The sequence below is a fragment of the Photinus pyralis genome, unplaced genomic scaffold (genome assembly GCF_008802855.1).
Source record: "Photinus pyralis isolate 1611_PpyrPB1 unplaced genomic scaffold, Ppyr1.3 Ppyr1.4_LG1, whole genome shotgun sequence".
Taxonomy (NCBI): Eukaryota; Metazoa; Arthropoda; class Insecta; order Coleoptera; family Lampyridae; genus Photinus; species Photinus pyralis.
Window position 1 is genome coordinate 27,221,298 of NW_022170249.1, and position 10,532 is coordinate 27,231,829.

A 10,532-nucleotide genomic window follows, 5' to 3' on the forward strand; every position below is an offset into this window, starting at 1 on the left:
GAAAGTGTAGATATGTTTTAGTATTAAATTTCAATACTTCACTTTAGAACATTTTCCGTTAATGAACAGAACTACTACAACTACACTACTAGTACAAATATCTGAATTTTAGTAACTTTTATTAGTTATTTGCTCCAAGAAACGCTCGCATTTTGATAATCAACAATTAGCTACATAACTATGTACGTATTTAAACTTCGAAATCTACCTCAGCCTTACAGTACAGCCAGAGGTTTTCTTGTATTATTTTTTTGTTAAAATGTCATTGGCAATAGTTATTAATTAGATCTGCCTTGAAATTAAACTGTAGAAATTAATATCTTGCTTGGATATCACCTTGACTTCATTTGTTATAAACATTTCATAAAATACCATTAAAAAAAACGATCATAATTTATTGTAACAATATATACAAAACCAGGTTTTGATTCTTGGCAGTTTAGTTAGTGCAGAGCATTCCAAGTGAAACCAAAATAGACAGGATTCACAAACTATTGATGGACGATTTCCTAGTTGCATTGCACATGATCTGCATGTCCAATCTTCCTTGCTTTTCTTATCATTTAACATAAAAGAAAAGTACTCCCAAGCATCAGTGACAAAGTACCTCTTCAGCCGAGCCAAATTGACAGAATCATCTGCAAACATATGGTGTCAAAATAATTTGTATTGTATAGATGTACATCCATTACCTAACACACAATCTGGAATTTCATTCTTTAAATCTTCTACCACCACTTCAAATGACGGATTCAGTAATGTTTCCTCTGTAACTTCAATATCATCATTTATAACATGCCTAAGAATATAACAGTCCTGTGATTCACTTATTTTCAAAGCAAACTTTAATGGAACAATCTTATTCCTTTTTTTCTTCAGACCTATCACAGTTGTGTCATGACCCCGTGGTCTACCACGCTTCTTTATTTTTAAAGGCAGTTCAATATTTATATTTTCTGACAAATTTTCTTTTTCATTCTCCAAAGTAACTTTCCGCTCTTCATATGTGGTTTGCGGTTCAATAGTTATGTTTGGTAAATGACTCTCCCGAGCACTCTCATCTCCCTGTGAATTTACTTCAGTATCCACTGACATAACCAGTTTTTCATTTTCTTCTTCATCAATAAGCGTTTTTCCTGAAATAGTAGCTTTATAATTTGTTCTGTTTACTAGCTAATGGCTTACCTATTTGTGAATCTGAATTAGGAATATCTATGTTTATTTCCTTCCCCGATTTCCAAGCATCATCAATCCTCTTTAGAAAGTTTAACTTATGATTGAATTCGCTGCCACTAGCCATACTAAGCGTGTTTACTAGGGAATTCGCAACAAGAGTGGCAGACTTTCTCTTCTCCGTTATTGTCAATGTTTTCATTTTAGGTTCAGAACGATATACATGATGGTCACCAACTTGTATTGATTCTTGATTGGCAATCCTTTGTTTTGTTAAATAGAAGGAAGTTTTCCAGCGTTCATGAACTAACGATTCTGAATACAATGGCATGTTTTGCTTCACCCTTACTGCAAAAATATATCGGCAAGGTAACATCATAGATAAAAAATCTGAACAAGGACAATATTCATGAGTAACTGATAAGTTGCCTTTCGATGAAGCTATTGTGAATGTTCCTGTCGGTCCTTCAATTCCAACCTTTACATTATCAATGAAATTGATTTGCTCTTGTATAAATTTCATGCTGTAACGGGTAACAACATTTGAGTAACAAAGAATGTCTTTTGAATACCTACTTAGAAATTGCGAACAGTGGTTTCTTTAAAATATGAGTGGCTGCTTTAAAATCCCTTTCTTGTTGATTAGAATTTATAAAAATAAAGAAGTTCTTGACGAACTGCATCAGTGTCGAATTCTTATGCACCACTTGCTTAATTTTTTGATTTATAGATTCCATTCTGTTGTTTGTAGTGTTATTAAAATTACATTGCTTCATATTGAAAATAATCCATTCATTTCTTATCCTGTGCCAATTTTTTTCAAAATATGCTATCACAGATTGTGGAACACACTCTTTGAATTGAGAATATAATAAATCATATTCTGATTCATTTTTACTATATACAAGTTTTTGTACATAATTTAACGATAAATCACGCTCTTCTCTGGAAATATTCATTTTGTCACAAGTCACTTCTCTTCTAAACGTCTTTAGTGTATGGAAGATACAAAGATAAAATGGAGTGTTTGGGAAAAGATCTTTAACAACTTGACGTTCTACTAAATCTTTATCGCCCATGAAAGATTTCACCTTTGTAAAATCAAAATGTTTTTTAAATTGTTCAAATATCCAGTGGTAGGTCTTTTTATCTTCGGTAGAAATAAGTGAGACATTAGCAATTTCTGACTGTCCATTAGAATCTACTACCAGACATAAAAATACAGTGCAACCTATATCAATCAATTTATATGTTCCATCGATACTTATAAATTCTGGCCAAGCATTTAAAGCATTTCTCATATCTTGTGTTGTAAACTGCATTGCTTTGAATTTTTCATCCTCATCACAGAAAATATCAACCATACATCCTATAATCATATATTAAATTTATAAATATTTTTGCATAAAAAATAAATACCATAAGATTTTGTCAACAAAGAAACAACTTCATCTAGATCATTCTTCTCTATCTTTCTTCTATAATTGATATTTTGCAAGTCCTTTAATGTCGTTTTCTTCCCAGTGTCTGCCAGCACTTTACTCTGAATTTTCTTTTTATTTGCATCCAAAGATAAAAAAGTTTGCACAGATTTGAGCTCGTCTTCATTCAATGCGCGAGTCTGAGGTAGATGATCATACACCTTCTGAATAACAAAAATAAAAAATTTAAGCATATCTTCAAGAAATGTGTTCTTAATAATATAATTTGAAGGGCTCTAATATAGTTTTGTAAAATGAATGATTGTGGAATTCAAATTAGTGCTTTTATTTATGAGCCTAAAAGGTAGTTAAAGTGACCAACTAAGTAGTAAGTAGCCATATTTTGAAGGCTACATGAGACTAATAAAATAGGATAAGTAAGTACATACCTGTGACAGTTCATGTTTTGTATGCATCGTGTTAATGCTACATATTTGTAAAGAATGTCCCTCAGATGAAACACGAAGCTTAAAGTTTGCTTCACATCCTTGGCGCAAAGTGCTGTAAGAAAAAATATTTACATGAAAATTGTTATAAAATATGAAAAAGGATAACTCACCTAGTTTTTTTTATTCCATTACCTCTTTTTGCAAGTCTTTTTCCATGAATGCATGCATATTCAATCTCATAATAGACGAGAGATTGTTTAAGTTTTCTCTTAAGAGAATTAGATGCACTGGTGATTGTTCGGCTCCTTATTTTATAAAACTTTTGTTTATTGATAGTTTCATAACTCTTCACACACATTTCTAACTCCTCATAAGTATCAAATCGACGCCCTTTGTATAATGTGTCTTCCTCTGCAGACATGGCAAGTGGTTCGTCGATATAAGAATAATTTACTTATGTTGGGAATAGTTTCGGTTTTCAACTCTGTTTTCAAAAATATTTGTATTGTATTGTAACTACCCATGCACTATTAACAGTATTAACTATAATAGGTACTAACCCACACCACTATAGTTGAATCAGAGGAAACACCAAGATTTTATTTCTATAACCTCACTTGACAAATCTCAAGTAGAGAAATCAGCTGATTGCAAACGTCAAACGTGCCTCGTTCGTCAAAAAATTCCGGCACGTTAACGTGCCCCGAGTCACGGCGTTTACAGAATGGATTTTGTACAAAAAGAAAGAGCATTGCTTGTTGTAATGTGTAAATTAATTCGCATGAGAAATCCAAATGTGAATAAAATACGGAATCTGTATAAATTGTATGTATTATTTCGACAATATAATAACGCAAACACCTGTAAAAGAGTGCATAGATTTTGGACTAGGTCAATTTTTTCTGAGGTGCAACGTTTGTCACAGGGCGCTAGTAACAATTTGCTAAGAGAGTTAGAAGAATTACATCCTGACAAATATTTTAATTACTTAAGGATGTCCGTGGCTCAGTTTTATGAACTATTAAATCTTGTAATTCAAAAGCAACATTTAGTAAGACTTCCCATTCCACCGCACATCAGGTTACAAATTACACTTAGATATCTGGCTAGTGGGGATAGAATGGTGTCCCTTTCTTATTCATTTCGAGTGGGACTTACTACTGTCTCGGATATTATTGAGGAGACTTGCTCTGCAATATGGAAGTGCTTGAAGCCACTGTATTTACAAGTTCCTGATACCAATGCGTGGAAAACAATCGCCGAAAAGTTTAATACTGTATGCCATTTTCCGCATTGTATTGGTGCAATCGATGGCAAACATGTCATTATAGAAGTATGAAAACAAATACACTAAATTTTTGTTACTAATTCCTAATGTTTCAGGCACCAAAACAGAGTGGTTCAACTTACTATAATTGAAGCGTTAAGTGGATAAAGGTGTTATGTCACATTTTCACAAAAACTCATTTTTTTTAATGAAACGCTCTAATATATTGCAACTTAAATTTTGACCGAACTACAAAAGTTCTGTGCCCTTTATTTATTGAAATAAATGTGGATAAAAGTGTTATGTGCACACATTTTTTTAAACCAGTGAGTGGATAAAGGTGTTAAAGTAACATGACACCTTTATTCACTCAATGGTTTATTGTGATTCTTTCTTAACAGGAAACATGACACCTACTTGACTCAAATTTTAAGGTTAAGGTTAGTGAATGTTGATTGCTACAGAAAGCAGTTTGTGTTGAATGTGCGGTATTTGTTCCAATATTTGTACAAAATGGGATCCCGAGGAAAGTTGATGTTACAACTTTTAAAGGAAAGGGCGGAGAAAAGTCAAAGTTTTTCTAATGAAGGTAAGTAATGCTATATACTGAGTTTGGTTATACAATTTGCTTGAAAGTACACCAAGTTGCTATTATTATTAGTTAAATTAGCAATATTTGTTTGTTTTCATCATATTTTTCATTTGTTAAGGAGAACGCCAAGAAGAAGTATTGGATACTGAGATTGTAGATACTATCAATTCGATTGTTAGTATAGATGATAAAATCAGTGGAAAAGTCAGAGACACCAGCCCCCCTTCATTTGGTGTTGATACAGAAGCCATGCGTGATGATGACCCACCCTATAATGCCTTTTCTGAAAATGGATCCAGTGATGAATATATTCCAAACGAAGACGAACTTAGTGAAACAGATTGTAGTGGTGAAAGTGATTCTGACGTTAGTGTATCAAGGTCAGAGGAAGTAGCAGTACTTCATGTCACAGCTGAAAACTCACAGCAAAAGAGCCCTGTTGTAAACGCAGCACCTTCAGAGAAAATACAAAAGGCGAAGAGAAAAATATTTGAGTCCAGGGAAAAGATTTCTAGAAAGAGAACAAGAATACCAGAAAAATGGAAAAAAAATAAAGCGGCCATCGCTAGAGCAAAAGGCGAAAGTTATTTATCGCAAAATGGAAAGATAATGCCACAGAAACAAATAGAACAGGGTACATTGTGCAAAGAAAAGTGCAGACTAAATTGCAATGATAAATTTACTTTAGAAGCTCGATATGCTATTTTGAAGAAGTATTATAGCTTGGATATTAATGCAAAAAACGCCCTTTTATTTAAAAGTATTGTCATTGAAAATGTTCAACGACACAGAGCAAATACTACGAATCCGAAGAAATTTACTTTTAAATATTCAATAACATACGACCAAAAAGTGATTCCTGTTTGTCGAGACGCATTATGTGGTCTTTTTCAATTTAGCAGAAAGAAAATTGAAAATATTCAAAGGAAACTAAAGAATGGTGAGTGTGCTCCCACCCCCTGATAAAAGGGGTCATCATTCAAATAGGCCTCATAAACTTAAAGATGATGTTGTTGAGTGCATCATTAACCATATTAAAAAGTTTCCTGCCGAAGAATCGCATTATTCGAGAAATCACAATCCCCACAGAATGTATTTGGCGCCAGTTCTAAATATAACCATTATGCACAAACTCTATCTCGAACATTGTGTTGAAAATAAGTTACCAGATTATTTTAAGTGCACACGAAGTTCCTACAGTAAGATTTTTTCAACTAAATTTAATTTAGGGTTTGGCCATCCCAAAAGCGATACATGCTCCACGTGCGATTCTGGTGAGGGTACTAACGAACATAAACAAAAGTACAAATTAGCTTTTGACAAACAACGTGTAGATCGCCAGTTAGCAAGTACAAAACCTAATATTTGCTATATGACGATGGACTTGCAGCAAACGATGCCGCTCCCGAAATTATCGACATCTAAAGCTTTCTACCTACGCCAGATGTGGTTGTATAATTTTGGGATTCACACCATAACATCTGCAGGACATCAATCGTACTTTTTTACGTGGACGGAAGATCAAGCTAATAGAGGAAGCATAGAAATAGGTAGCTGCTTGATGAGATTCGCTGAACTGTTCAAAGATGCACATGGCGAGCAATTCACCCACCTTATCATTTGGTCGGACTCATGTGCCGGACAAAATAAAAATTTTAACATCATTACTTTGTACCAGTACTTAGTGATGAAAGGCATATTCCAAGTTATAGACCACAAGTTTCCAGAGGTGGGGCATTCGTATTTGGACTCTGATAGAGATTTTGGGCGCATTGAACGAAAAATGAGACTAGTGGAGAACATCTATGTTCCAGATCAATACCGCGAAATTATACTAAAGGCAAGTGCTAAAACCTCTATCTGTATTGATATGAAACCATACTTTTTGGATCTTGAAATACTGGTGCAACGTCTGCATTTAACTAACAAAAAGAAGAACACTTTAGAACAACAAGTTAAATTTAGAGATCAAGTTAAATGGATAAGAGTGAATGAATATGGATCATATTTTTATAAAGAGACTCTGGATGAAGAAGAACCTTTTCAAAAGGTTAACATTTTGAAAGCGGCCCACAAACTTGTTGAACCACAACATGTAAATTTAACAAGGGTTCAAGGAAATAGAGGAAGCCTTTCAAACGAAAAGATAGGGAACTTAAAAGAGCAAGTAAAGTTTGTTAAGGAAGAGTATCGCTGGTACTATGAAAAAATTTTTGACAAACACGAGAAATCCCATACCACGGAAAAATCTAAGAAAAAGGCCAGAAAGACAAACTAATCTATATATTTAATCTTAACTTTTATTGTTTTCTTTAAAAATTGGCAGAATAAAATTTTTCGTTTACACAATATATGTATTACTTTTCTCCATGTCTAAATAAGTGTGACTAATATTGGATAAAGGTGTCATGTACAAAATTACCCTTTAAAATAGAAATAAATAAAAAAAATTCATATTTGATTGAAGCCTAAAAGATATATTCCTGAATGCGACACGTATTGAGGTAAGCCGGATTTTGTCTTGCAATCATAAAAAAGTACCAAGTTAAAAACTTTAACTTTAATTTTCTCAACTTTATCTCAATGTTACATGACACCTTTATCCACTTAACGCTTCAATTATAAGGGTAGCCATAGTATTAATTTACTTGGAGTGGCCGATGCAGACCTATGTTTTATACTTGTGGACATAGGTTCTCCCGGAAGACAAAGTGACGGTGGAGTTTTTCGAAGTAGTGAAATTGGAAGAGCCCTTGACAACAGTTCTCTAAATATTCCATGTGCGGAACCTCTGCCATCAAATAGTAGTAACATTACCCCATATGTGTTTGTGGGCGATGAAGCATTTGCCTTGACGACTACAATGATGAGGCCTTTCCCACGCAAAAGTAGCTTAAATTTAAGGAAAAAAATCTTTAATTATCGTCCGAGTGTTGCAAGGAGAACTGTGGAGTGCGCATTTGGACTTTTGAGAGGGCGTTGGAGACTATTGGCCAGACCCATTAATACAAGTATACAAACAACGGTAAAAATTGTGCAAGCAGTAGTATGCTTACATAATTTTATTATTAAAAAAGAAATGACGTTGTCCTCTGCAGAACGTAGATACTCTGTACAGGATGGTTTAGAAAGTACATCAACAGGCCTAATCGACATGTAACGAACCGGTAGCAATATGCACAGTCGAAATGCTGGAAACATAGGGAAGTATTTGCAAATTATTTTGAGGGCGAAGGTGCCGTACCATGGCAATTGGAGAAAGCTGAACGAAATGAATTTTAATTTTCTACTGTGCTTAATACAATTCATGTTTGATTTTATGCAATAAAATAGTATGAACAATAATCATTTATTTATATTTGTTTCTTCTGTATGAAGGAGTTGCAGAATTTCCAGCTCTATCCGTGTGCGATTTACGTAAGGGAGACGGCGTAAGCGTTCCCCAACCATCAACAAAAAACCATCAACCCCATCTAAAGGTTGAGTCTTTTCATTTAAGGAATTCAACAAAGCTTGATTCAGCGGCTCATCTAATTGCCCTTTATGTTGACGTTCCTTGGTCCCTGCAAATATCATTGTAGGCCATGAAGATGTACCAATATACTTATCAACATACTAGCTCTCTTTGCAGATGGAGTGTGAAGTGGTTCAGTTTCAGACTGTGATAGTGTTGGTGATGGACGATGAGAAGCCATTTGTGTTGATGCTTCCGATGAACACTCTCTACATTTGATTGTGTCCTATAAGTACTTTAATGCTAGATAAAGCTAGCAATGTTACTACATACCTAGTCTCCTCTAACATTGTATCATCTAAAAAACGCATCAAGTCATAATACTTGAATGTTGTCTTGGGTGGTCGATCATCAGCAGCTGACCCACTAGCCACATATTGTTTTTGCTTACGTTTGCTACGGACAAACTCGTCTCGTAATTGACGCCACCTTTTCTTTAGAAGATCGACTGAATATTTTCCTTTAAATTAATATTGTACATTTTTTCTTCTATACATTCTTAAACCTACTTTTAAGTGCCACACAATCTTCTTCCCATAGACATTTGATCTTGTATGGACCACGTTCGGAAACTGGGCATTTAAAATCCCATAGGGGACGACGTATGCATACTTCACTAATTAAAAGTTCTTCAAAGACCTCCTCCCTTATGGCCTCAGCAGGTATCGTAGCATTTTGGGACTGCATACCCGTACTATTTACATCTAAAATGAAAATGAAATGATTGTGTGCAATACGTTGTCTGTGTACTTACTGTGAACAGTCATAACATTGTCTTTTATTATAAATTGTGCCTCTTCAATGTTATTGGACGTAATTTGGTTCAAAAAGCACTTGTGATTGATGTAATCATCACAGAATGCATCTATCAGCCACCCACAATATCCACATTTATAATGAATTTGATTGCGATCAGCACACATAGTCACTAAACAAATTGTCTACTACCGAGCACTTTAACCAACAAAATTCAAAATAAAAACAAACGAAACGGATGTCAACACTCAACAAAGTCACTACACATGCGCGGAGTACGACGGGATCCGTAAAAGTTGAAACTTGGGCAACTTCAAACAGCTGATCGAAGCTACGGATCCGTAGTTGACATAGCCTTCCCCTATTGGTCTAAACTATTTACGGATGCGGCTTTCGTATGCATGGAAACGTAGCCTGGTTCACGTTGCGCATGATAGCTGACAAAAAACGAACATAACCCGCAATTGTAACGTCAGGTACCGAAGATAAAAGGCGGTAAAAAAGAATATCGTAATTCCCATATTCAGTGATTGTGCACTGGGCGGCTTTATTAAACACACCTATACTATAAATTTTTTCTACAATCGATATCCAAAGTAGGCATTTGCGCTCGTATTTGACAACGCAAACGTCATCTTTTTCGAGGAATGTCACTTTGTCGCTTATAATAAGCGACAAAATAGAAAAAACGCTCGCTCTCCCAATTATTAACTATAAATCAAATATGCATTGCTCAGAGTATCCAATGACAACGAGTAAATGACATCTTTCATTTGGGCATAAGATTAAAATGATTTGAGTGAAAAATTTAAATTTTTGGAAATATGTGAACTGCTCGATTGTAGAAAAAACCTTGTGTGTAATTCGAGCGCAAATTGATTGTCGATTTCAAGAGATTGCCGCGCTCCTTCGTCGCGCGTCAACTGTCTCTTTCAATCGACAATATATCATTTTGCGCTCTTAATACACAAATAGCTATATTGATATATTAAATTAAGCATATCCAATAAAATAGTCATAATAATGACGTGTTTATCACGTCCCATTTTCGTATTTGTATGACGTCATTCATTAGGCATTTGTACCACGTACCATTCTTGTCACATCACGTCATGGTGGTAGACATCACTGGTTTTTGACGTGATTATCACGGCATCTTGTTTCCTGGGGAAGTCAAAATTCTTAATGAGCATGAAGCACATCAAGATATGGACAGTAGTAAGTTTGGCTAGTGCAGATCAACACCGGCGTGAAAAGAGCGGCCAAAATTTCCGAACATACCCGACCGAAATTAGACCTTGCCACAGAATTTTGTTGCTCTTATTCATTTTCTCTAAATACTGGAACAATTTTATTTACA

At 34.7% G+C, this 10,532-nt stretch overlaps 3 protein-coding genes across 5 annotated transcripts in view; 2 read left to right on the plus strand and 1 right to left on the minus strand.

Annotated features, from left to right (window-relative positions):
* The window catches only part of LOC116159356, a 56,172-nt gene that overhangs the window by 30,692 nt on the left and 14,948 nt on the right, over positions 1-10,532 (plus strand). The window lies entirely within an intron of this gene.
* Positions 381-3,704, minus strand: LOC116159358. Of its 3 annotated transcripts, none has more exons than XR_004142965.1 (7): positions 3,604-3,696; positions 3,214-3,527; positions 3,044-3,155; positions 2,593-2,818; positions 1,186-2,542; positions 693-1,136; positions 381-638 (listed from the first exon to the last, which is right to left on the minus strand). XR_004142965.1 is itself a non-coding variant. In XM_031472321.1 (7 exons), the coding sequence occupies exons 5-7, from the start codon at positions 1,694-1,696 to the stop codon at positions 388-390; spliced, it is 1,206 nt and encodes a 401-aa protein (XP_031328181.1). In that variant the 5' UTR covers positions 1,697-2,542; positions 2,593-2,818; positions 3,044-3,155; positions 3,214-3,527; positions 3,604-3,685; the 3' UTR covers positions 381-387. The 3 variants fall into 3 exon arrangements, 1 of the variants encoding a protein (XP_031328181.1); XM_031472321.1 differs by having other exon boundaries at positions 3,604-3,685; XR_004142966.1 differs by having other exon boundaries at positions 3,214-3,704.
* Positions 4,733-6,338, plus strand: LOC116159361. The gene is made up of 2 exons (XM_031472326.1): positions 4,733-4,899; positions 5,021-6,338. The coding sequence occupies exons 1-2, from the start codon at positions 4,824-4,826 to the stop codon at positions 5,863-5,865; spliced, it is 921 nt and encodes a 306-aa protein (XP_031328186.1). The 5' UTR covers positions 4,733-4,823; the 3' UTR covers positions 5,866-6,338.